General features: G+C 36.3%; 1 protein-coding gene across 3 annotated transcripts in view; it reads right to left on the bottom strand.

Annotated features, from left to right (window-relative positions):
• Window positions 1-21391, bottom strand: part of Vav (Vav guanine nucleotide exchange factor) — a 632485-nt gene that overhangs the window by 398834 nt on the left and 212260 nt on the right. For all 3 annotated transcript variants that reach the window (XR_010858641.2, XM_067138057.2, XM_067138058.2), the window contains exon 5: window positions 4603-4776. Coding sequence is in view for 2 of the 3 variants with exons in the window: in XM_067138057.2 (XP_066994158.1) it covers window positions 4603-4776 (174 nt within the window). In the remaining variant the exon portion in view is untranslated. The remainder of the gene's footprint in view (window positions 1-4602; window positions 4777-21391) is intronic.

Raw genomic sequence — 21391 nt, 5'->3', positions numbered from 1 at the left:
GACAGGTTTCGCCCTAGTTATGGGCATCTTCAGCCTATATTAATCCTTAGGTCAAGAATTAAAAATATAAACATTGAAACTTATAGTAAACTAACTTTAGACTAAATACAATTGTCTTATGCTATTTACACAGTTTACAATATGTACAGTATGTACAATAAGTGCATTAACTTTGCCAGAATTTATGAACAATGAATTACATTTTTTATAATGACCAGACCTCCAATTGCAGATTGGATTGATCACAACTTGAATTGGGGCTTCTCAATAGTATTGACTAGAATTTATCACTGCGTGAGTTGGGGTTTCTTCAGCTGTTATAGTCGCCTGAGTCATAAGAATTTTTACAACACCGGAATCTTGGATAAAATCGTTAATATTCAATTTAGTTGGAAATGAAATCCATTCAAACGAAGACAACATTTGGGCCAAAAATAAATGAAATTTATATAATTGTAATTTAAGAGGGCTATCTTTTGTACGTTGCTTTAATTACATTTCTTATCCAAATCTCGTTGACCTTATTCTGAATTTTATTCGTATTATGAACAATGAAATTTGAATTAACTTATTTTATAATAACTAGAATTCCAATTGTGGATTGGATTGGTCACGCGTGAATAGGGGTTTCTCAAAATGTATTGACTAGAATTTATCACTGCGTGAGTTGGGGTTTCATCAGCAGATATGGTCGCCTGAGTCGTAAGAAATTTTAACAATACCGGAACCTTGGTTAAAGTCGTTCATGTTAGGGTTTGAAACAGTTTGAATATTCCTTTAGAAAGAAGCATGGTTATGTTTTAAGGTTGAAGCGTGTAAGTAGGATACATATTGTTGATTTCAATCATTGTTTATCGGAATAAAAATATTCCGTCATTCTTGTGGATAAACTTCCCATTGGTGCATATTCAATCTGGGAGGAATATGAGTTGTCTGTAACTGGATAAGAGAAAAAACGGGGAATTAGAATGATGAATGTGGAACCCAATACGGTAATAAAGTAGAGTGAGTGTTTATTGTATGAACTTGTCTTGTCGACGTTAGCTGGGATCCATTGTTCCGGTTGTGTCTAAATGGCTAAGCTTGCTCCTAGTGCAGTATCGATGCTGAAGCGGAGGGGTGGAGCCTGGTGGGGAAGGGGGCGTGATATTCAAATTGTGCGTCTGTATTGTTGCTTGAGAGACGTTACTTGAATTGGACTGGGCGGGCCTGGCATTAGGTGTGGCTATTGGAGCGCATGCGTTCTGTGACTTAAACATACTGGGAACTTTATTCTGATTTACGGTCTGGATTAACCTCGGAGTTGTTTCATATAACGGATTTTTGTTATCGATGGCATCGTGAAGATTATTATTTTTGTTATAAGATTGGTCCAAATAAATGTACAAGTTTTCCGTTTCGTTCAATAATTTCCCTTTGCTTAGGTTTTTAATGACCGTCAAATCATTTTCTATAGAGGTGAACTTATGGCCTGTTTCAGTCATATGCTGGCTCATGGCCGAATACTTATTATGCTTGGAAGCATTGTAATGTTCCAGATACCTCGTGTAAAAGCTCCTCCCGGTTTGTCCAAAATATGTGAACCCACATTGGGCACATTTTAACCTTGTGACCCAAAGATCATCATCCGCCCCTCGAATGAAAATAATGCTGTGTCCGCAGTGACATTTAATTCGTCAAGAGCGACGGAAAATGATACAAAATTTGCTGCCTTCTCCATTAATTGCTGTTCCATATCAACGGCCATATCGTCTATTCTGCGAGCGACAGTTTGAGGAGAAACAGAGATTTTGTCAAATTTCTCAAACTAGCTCCATAGGACAAATATACGCCGCCACGTCCATTAGGCACTCCTTGATTAAATTCCCTTCCGCAAAGGGTTTCCCAGCTTTGGCAATTCACGTCGAACATTTGTAGCTAGCTCGTAAAATGGGTCCACCAACCTCACTCTCCTCTATCTCCTATCAGACAAAAATACGGCAAGTTACAATTTTAGTGTTCTTCAGATAACTAAACCATTTCTCCATTCCCGTTTGTAAACAAGCATTTTAAAATTCAAACAACAATACTTACAGAATAGTGCTGCTTGAAATTTTCTTTCAATTCTTCCAACTTCAATTTTCAACTGGCGTTCGTCAAATCACTGTTAGCATCCCTATAGTGCCATTCCATTATTTTTTTTTTTTTTTTAACACATTAAGTCTTGGTGGCACACTAAACATTTGGCATACACTTTCTAAGATGTAGAGAAAAATGAAATTTCCCATTCTGCTTTAAAGGCTGCTGCTTCACTACTCCTCCTTTTCTTGTATGATTTTCAGTCATGACAACTGTGAAACTGATTTAGTTACACACTGTCAACAAAACGCATTGGACAAGACTAGCGACTGATGGATCAGCTGCTCACTTTGGTGCGGCCGGCAGACCAAGTGCTCAGCCAGCCAAGCTCTTCCCACCACTACCAAAACTACCTTCCACTAAAGCGCTCGGAGCACTGGCTTAGAGCGCGGCCAGAGCGCTAGCACTCGGGGAGCGCTGTGTGGATCTCCCTGCCCCAAAGTCTCTTGAGTAAGCCAATGACTGGACTTACAGTTTCAAATTTTGTTTCCATGAATTTGTGTTGTCTGTAACAGGAACTTTACAGAGTCAAATCAAGTACAATCTAATCATAGCAAATTTTCTGCTTTTCTGCAGCTTTAAACCTCTTTCAAGGTTACCTTTTTCATACAGGATATGAATTCCTAATTACTTGTTACATTTCCCCTTGCCCACCTTGTTATTATTGTTCATTTTTTTTCCTTTTTCTATTAACTTGACCTTTGTATTTTATACCCCCCCCCCCCCTTTTCTCTAACTTGTAATTTTTGCCAGATATTTGATTCAGATTGGTATTTAAAACTTTTGTTATTATTAACATTAAAATTTGTTAACTGAATGAATGGTTTTCATTCCACTACATCCCATCACCTGGTATGCCCATGCCTTTTCCATCCATAAACCCATCTCCCAAATAATCAGTCCTATTTTTTGGTGTAATTATTTCCAAATACCATAATAATACTTGGAAAAGAACAAACCAGGCCTGAGACCATTTGAATGTCGTAGGAGATGGCAAGACCAGTTTAAAGACGACCTGGAGAAGAGAGAAGAGGCATAGGTCTAAGGGCTGGTTTATAGTCCACTCAGCCGATGAGAAAACAATTGAGGAGCTATCTGACAGTGAAACAGCGACCCCAGACCAGAAATCCAAGAATAATGGCTGGGAGGATTTGTTGGATGATCATGCATCACCTCTTAATATGCAAGCCTTTGGGCTGCATAACGTCACTTGGTAGGCCAAGACTCAGCAGAGCTGGAGCATCCTGGGGTTTGGCTTGATACCATTAGAAGCCCAGGCTAAATGACTTACATTCAAGTCACTTCATACAGCAACCATGTCATTTTGTTCAGTTGTGGGATAAATAAGACATATAGTTTTTCAGAAATCTATGAGGTGTACTTTCAATTTGTTTAAGGACAGAACTATAGCCGATAATGGACAGTATTTGAACTGTGTATGGAATGGCCTTCACAATATTTACCCAGTTTCCTGCTAGGTCATATTTTCACAAAGAGCCATAGATTAAATTTAAAGACAAGTCACTCATCTTTGTTGGAAAATTACATCTCTGTGTTGAACGAAGAATCAAGCCCAGACCTAATTTGGCAAACAAAGTTCTAATGCACATCGCATAAAACAACTTTTAAGTTCATAAGTGAGCTCTTAAGAACATAATAATTCTTGTAGTAGAAGTTAAGGCAGGTTTCCTTTAAACAAATATTCAGCTGATCATCACCAGCAAGTGCTAAAAGTAGAATTCCCAACAGCAAGCTGCAGATAGAACTATCAAAGTACTTGCATTTATTGTGCTTAATAACCCACGGAAAAGCAGTTCAATGAACTTGCTGTTTATATAAAACACACAAATATACACTTTTAGCTTATAATTCGAGAATATGTCTTTTCTTGAACTACCTGTGAGATGGTTCATTTCCAGGCACACATAACCTAGATACATAAACTCTGACTGAAAGAAAAGTGACAATTTACTAACTGTAACAAGACCTAAAGACCTGCCGACACCCGTCTGTCTTCATCTTTGGATGAAGAAAATTCTCACTCGTCTTAAAAGCTATTAGGTGAACAAAATAGCATTAATCATGTCAAAGATAATGGACACTGCTATGTGTTCCAAATACCACCAGACATCATTGTCCATACATTCACAGTACCTTGACACAGTCTAGAGTGAACAAAGAAATTCAACTTAGATATCAGTAAACTTTAAATTGAGTCATAAAACATATCATGATAATATTCTGAAGAAAATAACACCAGTTCTGAAATCTATATACAATTTTTTGGGCTTTTGGTATAACATACAACTCACATTGATTCTTAAATTGTTATTTTCAATAATTCCTATGGAATGTTAACTTTTCATAACACTGCATTCATTCAGGAACAGTCTGATATCAATTTAACAACAATGAATAAAGAAATTAAAATATACCAAATTCAGAGGAGACAGTTGATGTATAAAGTGCAATCCCTGTACTAACCTTCATACCACTGAAGATGACTTTGATATCATCTTCTCTGAGCATACTGCTGAGTGGTCGCATGAAGCATTTCTGTACTGTCATCAACACATCCACATAGTTCTTTTCTGTTTCTACCAATTCGTTGATAACATAGTCTCTCTTCTCCAGACTGTGAGTGATGGTGGATGGGATCTAAAATACATAACACATATACATCACCAAGAGTGCTCATGTTAATAACACATTTGAAACATAAAAAGTTATTTAAGAATATTACAATCACAAGTCAATAAAAAATATGTCTATAGTCTGATCCCATCTCACTGCAGCTTCAGTTAGCAGTTCTTAAGTTCACTCTTCGCTTCCTAAGCCAAAATTTCTGCTTTAAGCTGCCAACGAGAATTTAAATTTATTTTTTGCATTTTCAGTAAATAATTTTGTAATAAAAGTGTAACATGATAAGAGCATAAACTCTGCAGAGTGACATAAGATTTACTCATCTTGTCCTTTACAAAAGTGAATAATATTGTGTGTTCAATAACTTTTCAACTATTTTAACTGGACCATGTTATGCATCACTAGACCAAGTGCCATTTCGTAAAAATCAGTATTTGTGCGCATTCTGTTGAGAAACAATATAACTTAAATGGACAAAAATCACCGTACATGTCCTAGTAACTGTTGCCTTAAAATATATGAAAAATCTAAGTGCCAATTTACCTATGTTTGATTTTGCGCTCTGCATCACGAAACCAAAAACAATAAGCCAATGTTTAGTTATGCAACAGTAGACCAAGCGCCTTTTACCAGTCTGTGGTCTAGTGATGCTAAACGAAACAGGTGGCTGCACTGGTTCACAACAGACCAGACAACATCAGCTGTGTAGTCTTTACTAACCTAGTATGTTGTTACTGTGCATGTTTACATGGTAAACGATTGTGCTGTCGTATTTCCTACATTGTGGTACCAGTAATGGAGGCTATCAGAGCAAGAACCAAATGGATTGTTACAAATGCAATAAGGATTTCTAATAACTGTGAGGTTTTACAGGTAAGAAAACGAACGTTTCCATTCTATGTTAACCTCCGAACAACTTTACAAACAAAAACGTTATTTATAGATTTGTTGTTAATTTAATGGTTGAAGTAATTAATTAGCAGTCAATCCTTTTAATGTGTAGTGGTGAAGGGATGAAAATGTATCAAGTTTAAGGTGTATAAGTCAGTTAAAAGAAAGTACACATAACCTAGGTCATAGTTCTAGTAGTTCCGAATAATAGCACGTATTGGATTTATAATAAAGTGTTTTATTAAAATGATTTAACTGAAATTAAAACACTTTCTTTTATTTGTATGTAAATTCTTATGTATTTCATGTTTCTTTTGATTGCCAGAAAAGAGATCAGATATTGTTACACAATGACAGCGTATCTTCTCAAGTATTGGAATGCAGAAGTAAAGGTAATTGTTCATCTTCAAACTTGGATATTCTAACGAAAGATGTCTTATATTCAAACGATAATATGGACCTTGCTGAACTAGTGCCTCTTACTATGGGATCACTTTTGTCAGGTGCGCTGAGCAGTTTTCATCTCTTTCTAATGACACATCGCAAGATTGGTCGTCAGCTGTATGTGACAAATTTAGCGTGCACAGCTACTTGAATAACAGCGAACTGAGTGCACGTGATATGAGTATCAATTCAGAAGGTAATAAGTTAGGTTTATTATCCAATAATGAAACTCATACTGAGCAATATAATTGTTTATACAATCAAGACAACTGCAGTGAAACTGAACAGTGTGAAATTACTGAACTGTATTCGGAACAGTTACACATCAATCAGACACTACTGACCTGCATTTCGGGCAGTCGCCCATGTGGCAAATTCCCTATCTGTTGTTTTTCTAACCATTTCTTAAATGATTGCAAAGAAATTGGAAATTTACTGAACATCTCCCTTGGTAAGCTATTCCAATCCCTCCCCTACCTATAAACAAATATTTGCCCCAATTTGTCCTCTTGAATTCCAACTATATCTTTATATTGTGATCTTTCCTACTTTTCAAGACACCACTCAAACTTATTCGTCTACTGATGTCCTATCACGTCATCTCTCCACTGACAGCTTGGAACATACCACTTAAAAGGAGAACAATAAAACTTTGATTTCCACCTATTCAATACATTAAAAGGTTAAAATAGGTAAGATCTCGAAAGATACATGGTTTTTGAAGAAATGTTTAAAAGACAAATACCAACATTTTTAAAGCCTACACAAAGACGTAATTTATCAACACAAAACTTAGTACACTTACAAAACAAGGCGAATGAAATATGGCTGAAGGATGAAATCAAAATCCATTACAGAAAAAAATTGTTTTTGAACCTACAACTATACTGCATTTAGAAATTTCTCAGCAGTTATTCCATTCTTTACACTTATAATTGATATATATATATATAAGAAAACATAAATGTCCAATAATACTGCCTTGAGGAATTCCCCTCTTAATTATTACCGGGACAGATAAAACGTCGCCTACTATAATTCTCTGAGTTCTATTTTCTAGAATTAGAGCCACCCATTCAGTCACTCTTTTGTCAAGTCCAATTGCACACATTTTTGCCAGTAGTCTCCCATGATCTACCCTATCAAATGCCTTAGACAGATCAATTGCAATACAATCCAATTGACCTCCTGAATCCAAGATATCTGCTGTATCTTGCTGGAATCCTACAAGTTGAGCTTCAGTGAAATAACCTTTTCTAAAAAAAAAATACCTTCTATCAAACCAGTTATTAATTTCACAAACATGTCTTATATAATCAGAAAGAATGCTTTTCAAAGCTTACATGCAATGCATGTCAAACTGACTGACCTGTAATTTTCAACTTTATATTTATCACCCTTTCCTTTATACACAGGGGCTACTATAGCATCTCTCTATTCATTTGGTATAGCTCCTTCATGCAAAAAATAATCAAATAAATACTTCAGATATGGTACTATATCCCAACCCACTGTCTTTCGTATATCCCTAGAAATCTAATCAATTCCAACCACTTTTCTAGTTTTCAACTTCTGTATTTTATTGTAAATGTCATTGTTATCATAGGTAAATTTTAATACTTCTTTAGCATTTGTCACCTCCTGTATTTGGACATTATCCTTGTAACCAACAATCTTTACATACTGCTGACTGAATACTTCTGCCTTTTGAAGATACTCACATACACACTCGGACTGTTCATTAATGATTCCCGGAATGTCCTTCTTGGAACCTGTTTCTGCCTTGAAGTACCTATACATACCCTTCCATTTTTCACTAAAATGTATGACTGCCAATTATGCTTGCCATCATGTTATCCTTAGCTGACTTCTTTGCTAGATTCAATTTCCTAGTAAGTTCCTTCAATTTCTCCTTACTTCCACAGCCATTTCTAACTATTTCTTTCCAACCTGCACCTCCTTCTTAGTCTCTTTATTTCTCCGTTATAATATAGTAGATCTTTAACATTCCTTACCACCTTTAAAGGTACAAACCTATTTTCACATTCCTCAACAATTGCTTTAAACCAATCCCAGAGTCTGTTTACATTTTTATTTATCGTTTTCCACCGATCATAGTTACTTTTTTTTTTAAACTCCCTCATGCCTGTTTTATCAGCTATATGGTACTGCCTAATAGTTCTGATTTTAATATCTTCCTTTCTTTCACATTTATTTTTAACTACCACAAAAACAGCTTCGTGATCACTAATAGGCTACAATCTATTACTTCGGTATCTCTATAGAGCTCATCTGGTTTTACCAGCACCACATCCAGAATATTCTTCCCTCTAGTTGGTTCCATCACTTTCTGAATCAGATGCCCTACCCATATTAACTTATTTGCCATTTGTTGGTCATGCTTCCTGTCGTTAGCATTACCTTCCCAATTGACGTTTGGTAAATTGAGATCACCCGCTACAATCACGTTCCTTTCCTTATCGTTTCCCATGTAGCTGATTATCTTATCAAATAATTCTGAATCAGCGTCTGCGCTACCCTTTCCTGGTCTGTACACTCCAAAGACATCAAGTTGCCTATTTTTAGAGATGAGCCTTACCCCTAGAATTTCGCGTTTGTCAACTTTAACATTTTCGTAGCTTACAAATTCTTGTTTCACCAGAATAAATACTCCCCCCTCCTAGCATTCCTATCCTAAGATACACCCTCCAGTTCCGTGAGAAAATTTCTGCATCCATTATAACATTTCTCAGTCATGATTCAACTCCTATTACAATACCTGGTAAGTATATATCTATTAAATTAATTATATTCCTTTCTTTACAATACTTCTACAGTTGAGCATTAACACTTTTATGTCATCCCTACTTGATTTCCAGTTCACTGTTCCCTTGACACTGCTCCCTAGGCCACCCCGTTTCGCTGAATGTACCTCCCTATAACCCTTCTAAACAAATTTCCTAACTTATATGTACCACTGCGGTTTAAGTGAAGGCCATCTGAACGCAGATCCCTATCTCCTATCCATCCATTAGGATCTAGAAATCTCACTCCCAGTTTCCCACATACCCACTCAATAGTCTCATTTAAATCCCCAATCACCTTCCAGTCAGTATCCCTCCTACACAGTATTCCACTGATAACAATCTCCACTTCCTTAAACTTCGCAATTAAATTGAAATAAGAAATTAAGTGGTTCAACCTATTCAATACAAGTAAATAAGAAATGTAGTGTTACATTCTTATTTGGTTAAAAGCGATACCTGTTTCAACCACCAATCTGGGTCATCATCAGCCGATTAAAAATACAAAAACAATGCATAGGAAAACAAAGAATTAAAAGATAAGTCTTTCACAAAAGCAGTTCAAGAAGCAATATAAGACAAAAGGGGTTATTACTATGTGATTTTAAATCATAAAATCCAGAAGAAGTCGAGGATCAGTCACTTATATGTAGCAAGGCACAAGTCCCTGAAGAGTAGCACAACACACGCAATGTCCGGCACTGTGTCTTAAAATGTTTACGAGAAGAGGTGAACAGTTCATTAAACAAGCTTACAAACCCTAGCAGGCGCAAAGTCACAACACGATTTAATAAATTTGAAGTCCGAAAATTTTGTAGAAGTCAAAGACAAGTCGCTTTAATAAAGTAAGATGCTAGCTCCTGAAGATCAGGGCAACATACGCAATGTCCGGCACTGTGCTTTTAAATGCCAACGAAACTCGGTGAATAGTTTAATGAACAAGCCTGCAAATGCTTCAGTCGCGAAAATATATACTACAAGTTAATATAATTGAAGTATATATCAATGTTAATAGGATCTTGTAGATTCTTTAAAAAGGCAGAACAGTTGATGTAAAAAACAATTCTGAGGAGAAAAATGTTAAAAAGCGCAATATTGGAAACAAATGAAAAACGTATACGCATAGGGTGTTATTTCTTGAAGATAAGAATTCGGGTCGTACTTGAGGTAGCATAAGGTACTGTAAGGTATGAATTTAAATTCGAATGTTGTAATGATCTGAATTGTAGGTGGAATTATAGTATACAGTTCAATTCGGAAAATCTTTTTTTTTAAATCGAGAGGAGAGGTGAAAAGAAAAGATAAGAAAAGATGGGATAAGGTAATAAAGGAGGAGGATTAGTAGATAAAAGATTAAAGTAGAACAGGAAGTTAAAAGAAGATGGGAAAGGATAGGAAATAAAGGAGGGGTAGTTTAGGGTGGGTTAGGAGGAGGGTTATTTGAGGTAGAAAACATAGGTAGGAACTGTTTAAGGCATGGAACATCGAATTCGGATTTAGAAATTTAGCATTTTTGAGAAGAATTAGGAAGTCTAATAGAATATTGGGTTTTTTAGAAGTGTCGTTTAAATTGAAATTAGTGTTGAAGTATTGGTCAAGGTGAATAAAACAATTTTCAGTAGTGTTTAGAAGGGGGGAACTGTTTAAGGCATGGAACATCGAATTCGGATTTAGAAATTTAGCATTTTTGAGAAGAATTAGGAAGTCTAATAGAATATTCGGTTTTTTAGAAGTGTCGTTTAAATTGAAATTAGTGTTGAAGTATTGGTCAAGGTGAATAAAACAATTTTCAGTAGTGTTTAGAAGGGGATCTTTGTTAATGATTTTAAGTATTTTTATGTCTTTTTCAATATTGGTGAAATTATGTTTGGAGTCTTGTATGTGTTGTCCTATAGCAGATAATCTGTTGTATTTAATGGCATTGATATGTTCAAGAGTATCTGATGATACTCCAGTCTGTCCAATGTACATTTGAATCTGTATACTCCAGATTTAGAAAAGGCATTAGATTTATTTAATGATTTAGAGTTGTGTAATATATCAAGAATTCTGTTACTGGTTCTAAAAGAAATTTTCATGTCGTGTTTTTTAAGAACACTGGTTATTTTATAAGCATCTTGAGGGAAAGTAAAAGTGGAAAATGCTGTGGGTTTGGTTTTGTCTTTTGTTAACGTGGTTTTAGGACAGTGTTTGAATTTGTTGATGATACAGTTTATGAAAGAGTTCTTAAACCCATTAAGTTTAGCTACTCTTCAGGGACTTGCGCCCCGCTACATATAAGTGACTGATCCTCGACTTCTTCTGGATTTTATGATTTAAAATCGTGCAGTGCTAACCCCTATTGTCTTATATTGCTTCTTGAACTGCTTTTGTGAAAGACTTATCCTTTAATTCTTTGTTTTCCTATGCATTGTTTTTGTATTTTTAATCGGCTGATGATGACCCAGACTGGTGGTCGAAACCGGTACCACTTTTAACCAAATAAGAATGTAACACTACATTTCTTATTTACTTGTATTGAATGGGTTGAACCACTTAATTTCTTATTTCAATTTAATTGTTATACAGTTCAATACAGAACATTATGAAATTTTTATCCTTAAACTTCGCCCATGCTACATTTACCAGGTCCCACACATCACCAACTATGTTGGTACTTATACCTGCTTGTCTTACGTTGTTAGTACCAAAATGATACACTACCACCTTCTCCTTTCCCTCTTCCTTCTACTTTCCTCAACATCTGCCTTAACCAAATTCCTGGATAACACTCTACCCTGGTATCCTTTCCTCCACACACTTTCCCGACATATCTAATGATGGAAACCCCCATGACCAGAGCCTCAACCCTACCCACCTCATTTGAAGCCCTCCCCTCCTGGTCAGCCTTATCTTTCCTGACAGCTGCAGAAGCTACCTCCTCCTCCCTATTCTCCATCCCATGACCCTGTTCCACCTGTCTTTTCCTATCCGCTAATCCACATATCCCTTTCCAAACCTCTTCCCTTTCTCCTACTTCCACACTCTCAGCAACAGTTCCTTGTTCCTCATCTTCCCTCGATTGTTCTACCTGCAGTGACTCGTAACCTGTTGAGACAAGTACTCCTCTTATTGAAACAAATAGAAGTAACGCATTTAATCCATTATGGATATATATCCATTATTTATACATACACATTAAATGTGTTTTTATATTTCTTTGCAGTTTATCAACATTCTAACCATTGAGATTTACACAACAAATGGGAAGACTACTGATATAGTGATAAATATTCCAACTAGCACATTGGAAAAATTTTCAACGTATATTCCATTTTAACGTATTCTCACCTGAATGTGTTTTAACCAATTCAACTCAAGAAGAAACACCAAATGTTCATTCCTGATCTTATTTTCTACAATAGGAACATATGTTTTATACATATTTTATTCTTCAAATCTACTTGGTGGTTAACACAACAATAATATTGACTTTCACCAAAAAGTTAAAAGAACAGCATCCATTTCAATTCCAGACGAATGCCGATTAAAAAAACTTCTCACCAATATAAATATAAATATTTTTAGACAATATTGTAAAATTGTACTACAATAGTTTTAACTTGTGTTTGTAACATTCACGTCAAACTTTTTAATCATGATATTGAAAATAACTTTTAACATCACAACGTCTCATTCCAATTTTATATGACCAATAAGTGTAAACAGTCTTAATTGTAATTATTTGTTTTAAGGTTATTCATTGTGCTGATGATGCCCATTAAGAAGGGCGAAACATGTTCATGATCTTTCTATTTTTTATAATTATTTAACCACAAAATGTGGTATTGTAAGTATTGACTAGGTTAACATTAAACGAATATTTTGTAAATTGTATGTAACATTTTACAGTGTCGAATTACATGATGCCCAGCATGCAGTGATTTGCTCAACGGTTCAAGAGTTTGAAATAAGAAGAAAAAGAGTAAAAACATCAACCGAAAGAAAATGTAGTAGGTTGTACAAACCGTGTGGGGTGGTTGTGTGTAAAACCTTCTTTTTACATACATTGAGGATTTCAAGTTGTAAAGTGAATAATGCTTTGAAACATATGAAACGCCCAGAAGGAGTTCATGATTGTCAAGGAATAGGTGGCGAACAAAATAAACTTGATGTTACGCGTGTACAAGAGATAATAAAACATATTAAGAAATTTCCAAAATATAAGTCTCATTACAGAAGAGCAAATACAGAGAGAGAATTTCTTTCAGAAGATACAACAGTGGAAAAAATGCATAACTTGTACGGTGAAGAAGTAACTAAACCAGTAAGTTTGTCTTCTTATTAAAATTTTTTTTATTATCAAATTCAAGTTGCGTAGAAAAATACTGAAGAAAGATATGTGTAATATGTGCGATCGATTAGAAGTTGAAATTAAGCATTGTGCAAATAACATAAAGCTGCAAACTTTGAAAGAAGAAAAAAATTTACATTTGGAAAAGGCACAAAAGGCACAGGCAAAGAGGAAGGAAGACAAGCTTGCAGCCAAGGATCAGCCTGATATGGAAACCTTGTGTTTTAACTTACAAGGGAACATCGGCAATGGTTAAGTTGCCGATCACGATGCAACTTGAAAAACACATTGAGGTACATGTAAAACGATGTTGGCATCAATTTTGGGTGCCAACATTCATTAGGGCATTAACTAAGGGGCCTAAAAGTTGCAACATTTCAAATTAAGCACGATCAGCGATGAATACCTGCTGGCCAATGATAAGCCGGCACACTGCGTGCCTGGAGACACGCCTCTGCACCTCCTCCCCTACACACCCCCGCTCCTCCTTCTGGTTCGCCACCGCACGTTTTCCTTCTCCCCGCGCCTGCCTGTCTGCTTAGCTATCGAAGAGAACTGGTGCTACACTTTGCGTACTCTATCAACCTTCCTCATATATCTCCTTTGTAATTTCCACATTGTATTAGTCAGTTTATGTTTTCTGCCATGTTTATGAAAACGTTTGCACCGGGCGAGTTGGCTGTGCGGTTAGAGGCGCGCGGCTGTGAGTTTGCATCTGGGAGATAGTAGGTTCGAATCCCACTGTCGGCAGCTCTGAAGATGGTTTTCCGCGGTTTCCCATTTTCACACCAGGCAAATGCTGGGGTTGTACCTTAATTAAGGCCACGGTGGCTTCCTTCCAACTCCTAGGCCTTTCCTATCCCATCGTCGCCATAAGACCCATCTGTGTTGGTGCGACGTTAAGCAATTGGCAAAAAAAGTATGGTGCCTGTTGTTAATTGTGTTTTGTTTCGGTTTTCTTTTCACTATTTTTTAATGTTTTGAATAGACTAAAGATTGTTTTTGTTTACTATCAGTTATTGACGGGGAGTTTGCCCGATGTAATGTATACGGAATCATTTATTGTGTTGCCTTGTAATTGTTTGTTGTTGTACCAGTTCGTACAATAGCCATGTAACATTTTGCGTATATAACTGTCATTATACCCAGAAGACTGTAGTGTGATACTTTAATATCGGTACTTGTTGAATACATAGACCTTCATCAGCTATAACGCAAAAGTACCGGTACAGTAAGACTACAGGTCTGCCTGTGATTACTGTATATCTACTGCATATATAAATGCACATCATCTTTATTTTTCAAGGCTTTTCTTATTACGTCAACCTTTACTACATTCCATGCCATACTCATATCAAAGTTGCTTATGCATTAAATTTATTTATATTTGACAACCATTGCTGCCATTGAAATGTGTTGTGCCTGTCACTGCAAAACATAAATAAATCATTCAGTACAAGCACAAATAAAAACATTCTACCTATAGGCCTATTCCTTATACCAGAGTATGCAATACGGAAAATACCGGTAGTTTGAAACTCAGAGTTTATAACTGTTGTTGTTGTCGTCTGCGATGTTGTTTCGTTATGACACAACTGATAGCGTACACAAAATGGGTGGGGGAAGGGGACATAAAAAAATCTGGACCTATAACCAGGTTTTGATATCCCGAGGTACCGAATCTCATTACATTCATTGAGATCCTCTACCCGGGCACATAATTTCTTTACATAAAAAGGTATTTAACGTTGTTTAAAGGTGGGAGATTTATTTAGTGATAGGTGATTTAATTTAATTAATTCCATATGTATGTCCACTCTAAAGGACACTACCGACACCATTAAGGCGTTTTAGAAGTAAATAATAATTTAAGCGTAGGTAGGACGCGGTACCCCAACCCACGCTTGACCATGCCCGGTGGTACTTAACTCGGAGTTGTACCCACGAATGTGACAACTCACAGGAATTAGCAGGAATGAAAATATAACATTTCAATAAAATATGGGTATATTAGTTTAGGTTATTTATTATCATTATGTGTGAAACGAAACGTTACTTAACCCTTTGTTGCCTGACGGTACTTTAAAATATCATCTCATATTTCATGGCTTTGGAATTATTCAGTAAATCCTACCCTTGTATTTTCCTCATGGTACTTTCAAGTACCTAATTCTTGAAACAGAGATATTTCCTTTTTGAGGTTGGTATTGATGAAAAACGTGGGAGATCGTTTTATTAGTAGGAGTGTAGTCATAGTGTTTCCACTGTAAACAAATGACATTTTGATTGATTATTTCTTAGCTCCTATTTTTACATTTGACCTGCAAGTGATCTTAGTGCATGTAAGTGCTTCTGTAATACAATAAAATACTCTAACTGATGAAATTTGCAATTGGTGTGGATATATAGCAAGTAAATGGCGAGGTACTTAGAAGTACCGTCAGGCCATATGGAGGGTCTCATGTCAGTCATATCCAGAACCGAACGTAATGCTTTACTGATATAAAATATTTGGCATTTATGAAGTTTTCTTCAATAATTTAAGAATATTTCTCCAAATATTAAATAAAAGTACTAGTATCTATTACATTACAGGTTTGCAATATGTGTAACGAAGCAGCCAGGTTGACTGATGATGATATCATTGATGAGTCAATGTTTTTGTTCACGGGGAGGAGTAGTATCAAGCAGTACAATCCTATGAAACCAATAAAAAGGGGTTATAAACTGTGGTGCATTTCACATCAGTGAAATTTGACATCTATCAAGGGAAGAATCAGGCCCTAAAACGAGAATTCCAGAATTATGGGCTTGGGGAAAGAATTGTGTTGAGTCCATCAAAGCCATTCTGGGGACAACACAGAAAATTGTACTTCGATAACTATTTTACTTCTCTCCCACTTCTTGAAAGGTTGAAAGAGGAAAATACTCGAGCATGTGGAACCATTAGAATGACTAGAAAGGAAATCTCACAGAATTTTATGCCAGAAAAAGAAATGAAAAGGGGGTGTTATGATGATAGAATTTATCCGATGGACATCAGTGTTTTTCTATGGAAAAAAGAGTAAAGGTGTGTGCTTAGCATCCAATTTTCATGGAACAGAAGCCACAACTGTTTCTAGGAAACAGAAGGATGGAAGTAATGTTACTGTTGATTGCCCGGTTGTTGTGCAAGACTACAATGCATACATAGGTGGAGTGGACTATGCTGACAGACTTCAAGGCGTATATGGTTTAGACCGTCGATCCAAAAAATGGTGGCATTGATTATTTTGGGGAATGACTGAGATAGCATTTGTCAATGCCTACATCATTTACTCTGCATGAAAAAGTCCCTTTAATGGTATTCCGGTGTAATGTGACCCTAGAACTGATGAACCAGAAAGAAATTCCTCTACCAGGAAAACTTTCACGTGATATGAAGTCACCAAAGTCACCAGAGCAAACTTGTCTACCAAAAAGGAGGAAAACAGAATATTCTGTGCCCAGTGATGTCAGACTAAGTAATCGTGGAAATCATTTTGTTGTTTTTGTAAAAGACCATGGTCGATGTGAGGTGTGTTCGAGAAAGAAGATGGAGTCAAGACCGCATTCAAAGTGTACTACATGTAGTGTTTTTCTTTGCTGCAATGAAAAAAATAACTGCTTTACAGAGTATCATAATGTGTCAGTTGTATAGGATGTATGCAAGATGTTCTACATATGAACAATAATATTATGAAACTTCACTCTTATTACACATATTTGCTTTAAATTTTACTTTTACATTTTTGTAACAGTTTTACGTATGAAAAACATGTTCTACTAATATTTTGAGACAGTAAATGTGATATAATTCCAAAATGTGAACATTCGTATTGCACCCATAAGCGAATTTGCCTAATCAATTTACAATTTAAAATTGAATATTTCACATATGAGATACCACAGTGAGGCTGTGAAACTAGCAGTCACAAAGGAACTTTCTGGCGCCAGCCTGACGGCGAGGAGAATCCATGAAACTCTTCTCTAAGCACGACCAACTTGTAAACCATCCTTAGGGTTCCTTCCAATAAATTTTATGACACCGCCTAGGAGGGGCGACTTGCTGTTCGTTCTCACGAGAAAAGCACGCGTTGAAGCCTGACCTACTTAGCTAGGACAATAGGGGACAACGACAATAACCGCCAATCCTTGGGAGGAAATGGAAGCAACCACGTTTGGAAGAGCGCGAAAGTCTCAGCCAATCAGAAAATTCTAAATTTGAATGAACTGTCACAGCGGGAAATCTACAGTCAGTATCTCGCGATCTGAAGCCTGGTGTGGTAGTGAAAAACAGTGTCCTGACTTCCTTATAATATTTGGTGAATTATCAGTGCGAATCTGTGGTAAATTAGTGCCTAATTATTAAAATTCAACTTCACACGGAGGAGTAATAGGATCCAGAAGATGGAGCTGTCATGGCAGGATGAAGCCATCCACCGGAAGAAAATAACACCAGTGACGCGCGCCGTCGTGTGGATCATCCTGTGATCATTTCTCACGGCGCAATATCACATGTGAGTCGGACAAAATTTAGGAAGTTTTGCATATGAATTTTGAAAACTATAACCTACGGAAGTACGAGAAAGCGCTCCCGAGGACTAGATTATTACGCCACATCCCTTCCACGGAACTATTTTCCAGGTGGTGGGAGGAATCTTCACAAAAACCAGCGACCAGAGGGTCGAATTCTCAGTCATTCCAAGTTCTCAGTCGTTCTCAGTTCTCAGTTATTGTCTTGAGTACTCTTAGTGTTACTTTAGTATTCTCAGTGAATCTACGTTTTGACAGAGTGACAGAGTGTGTCAGCAAATGCATTTAGTCAGCTTTATTTTGGCTGGTAAGAAAGCGATCAGACACTTGTAGGCATTTTAGAAAGCCTTGTATTATTTGCTTGGGAGAATAGCATTTCAAAAAAATGAACACTTTAACAGACCTTTACTGTAAATGCAGGGGGAGTAGGCAAGAGCTACACTTTCAACTTAAATGAACTCACATTACTAGTCGAGAGGAACAAATCCATGTTTTCAGCATATTTACATAAAAACATTTCTAACCAACTGGTAGTTTCACATGTGTTATCAGCATAAAGTTTCCTCCACAACATAAACTGTATTTTAGCTTGCTTCTACCATTCAATAAACTGTTTGGCAAGCGAGATATTTACGGGCAGAAACTACTAAAGACAGATAGGGAGGAGTATGTCTTTCTTCAATGAAGGCCGCAATAGTAAACCTTGAGGAAACAGTTATGTCCCAGTGGGGTTAATGTTCTGTAAGCTGGCAAGGTAAACAAAGCTGAGAGAGGCGAGCAGGCCAGCAGGTGATTTACAGGTAGATAGCGAGGCGACCGTCCAGCTTCACAACAGGAGTCTGCAGTGGCATCTTCTAACTTTCACTGGAGTGAGAGAAATGCGAGTGTTTTATGCTAATATAAACGTGTGTCACGGCATGGCAAGAATGTGTCAAATTTGCGTGTGTAAAAATCTGGAATACCACATCAGCTTGAAGATGGAATTCTAATTTCCACCATGACCGGGGCCGGAGGGTGAGCCGACCTGCCTCCACCATCACAGGTATGAGCATCATTAAATAATGTAAATAAATATGTAGGACCGTGGCAAATCGATGATCAATGTAGTTTAGAGTACTAGGTAGGGTTGTAAATAATTCACAGTTTTATAATACTGATATAATAATAATAATAATAATAATAATAATATAATAATAATATAATAATAATTATAATAATAATAATAGTGTTTATGTTGCACTTTCAGCTAGGCTTATTTGTGCACTTTGTTTAGGTAGATGTTTGTTTGCGTGTTGTTGGTTGATTTCTGTAGTATATCACTTTGACAGTTAGGCAGCTATGATTTTTGATCTATGAGTGTAATGCCAGTTTATTATTATTATTCATCATGTTTTAGATCGTTGGTTTTTGAGTCATATTTTGTTGGAATTTTGATGTTGTAGACGCCGTCGCGATGTTTTCAATGTTTATTTTTGCTATTTTGCGCATTTCAGCTTGTTTTGTGTCGCGGAATCATCCTTCAGATGACCGGTTTTGATGGTACTGATCCCGCGTATTTTTGCGACGATTTTGGGGTAGACGCGAGTATTTATTTCTGTGTAGTTGCGGTTACGCATGTTTCAACATCTGTGTTTTGAGAGGCAATCTCGTCATTTTTTTTTTAAGAAACAGTGAGCGCCATTGATGAGTCAGCTCTGAGATTTTTGTGATACGTTAAGCAAAGAATGATCGAGAGATCGAGCTAGATGATTAATATCCCTGATGATCTACGTTGATGATGGAAATATGATATTTGGACCATGTCTTGAATTGTCGTAAGAAGCCGTAATGTGCACGACAGATATTTGCCCGCCGGATACGAGCGAGGCTGTATTGTGAGATTAATGAATAATAATGACGTCGAGAATTAATGAGTAAATAGAGTTGTGGAATGAAGAATTTAACCACGAGTGTTAAATGTGTTACGACATGGGTTATGATACTACAGGCAGGAGCCTGTATGTGTTTAAATAATTCCAGGGAGAGTAGATGCTCGAAAGATAATGCTAGCCAGTGTACAATGTGAACAGAGCGACGAGTCAATGTGTTTTGAATAATTATGTAGAGTCACGGATGACGTGAAATAACAGTAATTTGTCCATCAAGGTTAAATAGTATCATGTCCAGACATTTATCGTCTGAGGTGAGAGATTGCCGTCAAATTCGCAATAGTTATATTTTGCTACTCGCAGCGGGGTATATTTTTCTGGAGACTCCGAGTTTGTTTTACGCATTTCACCCTTGTTAATTTCCAGTAGGCCGCGATGGTGGGATCTAGTTTTGCTTATTTGTCTTTCTTTGATTGTACTTTTACCGTTTATTTGTAGGACGCAAGCGTATGTGAATTATTTATATTTGATTTGTTTGTAAATAGATAAGTGTAGCTAGGCTAGTTTTTTTTAAATTTCTGTATTTTCTTTATCGGAGCGGTGTTTCTCCGTTAATTAATGTAATGTTGTAAATAAGATTTCAGATGTTAGGTTTATGAATCATCGATTATGTCACGGTCGAAACAATAGTAGTGGTATGCTCATACCAGGCATTTAAGTAATTACCAAACTTTCCTTTAAAATCCACTACATTTTTATTTAGAAATGAAGCGATCTTTAAATAAACCAATTGTATAAAACTGCCGCAATGAATGGTAAACAAGATAGTGTCTGCCTCCATCTAGTGGTGGTACCACAAAATCTATGAGTTGATAATGAAATGCAGTTAGCGACAAAGTCAATAGAAATTTTAATGTACAAGGATCGCTATCATTCGATAATGTTAACATCAGGCACTTGGCCTAAATGTTTGGTTTATTTTTAAGCGGTCCAGTCTACCACAGACATGCAAATGAAGTTTAAAATTTAGATGAGTGGTTGGATACACTCAGAGTGATGTTTCGATAATTACTTTTGTTTAACCATGAGGTGTTTGAATAAGACAATGGTTATGTCGGAAATGAAGTGTGATGTTCATGGCTGTCCTGTTTTCTTCGAATTATTCCTTAAGTGATACACTTGCTTAGTGCAGTCCATGATTATTTAAATTTGGGTATTTTACCAAAAGAACCACATGTGTTTAAACATTTAATAACTCTTATAAGTCAGTGGATTTGATGACGTAACAAATTTAATTTACTTTATTGTGAGTTTACTACTTTTAATTTATTTTGAGAGATATTTTCTCCGTAATGTAATTTTGTATTTCAAGAAGGTGGTCTTTCTGACCGGAGTTTTAAACTGATTCATGTCATTAACTTGAAGACATGTCAACAGAGTTGGGATTATATTTAATTAAGGTGTTTTGACCTTCAGTCAGTTATTTAGGCAGATTATGATTATTTTTTGTAAGGCAGATCCTTACTCTTTGATATTTTATTAGTCACATTTATTTCATTTGTTTACATTTTTTCACTAGTTCAGTTTACGTTCATTTTTAGCATTTTGCGTTTATTTTAATAAATCAGTCCTTTATTTTAAATTTTAATTCAGTCTTGGGTACCGTCATTTTAGTTAGTTTACCCCCTCTTTTCATTCCCTCACTCCTTGATCAGCGGGTGGCCTCTCCGGGGATA

Source organism: Anabrus simplex, chromosome 1, assembly GCF_040414725.1.
Source record: "Anabrus simplex isolate iqAnaSimp1 chromosome 1, ASM4041472v1, whole genome shotgun sequence".
Lineage (NCBI taxonomy): Eukaryota > Metazoa > Arthropoda > Insecta > Orthoptera > Tettigoniidae > Anabrus > Anabrus simplex.
Note: the sequence above shows the minus strand (reverse complement) of the source record. Positions and strands in the feature narration are given on the sequence as shown.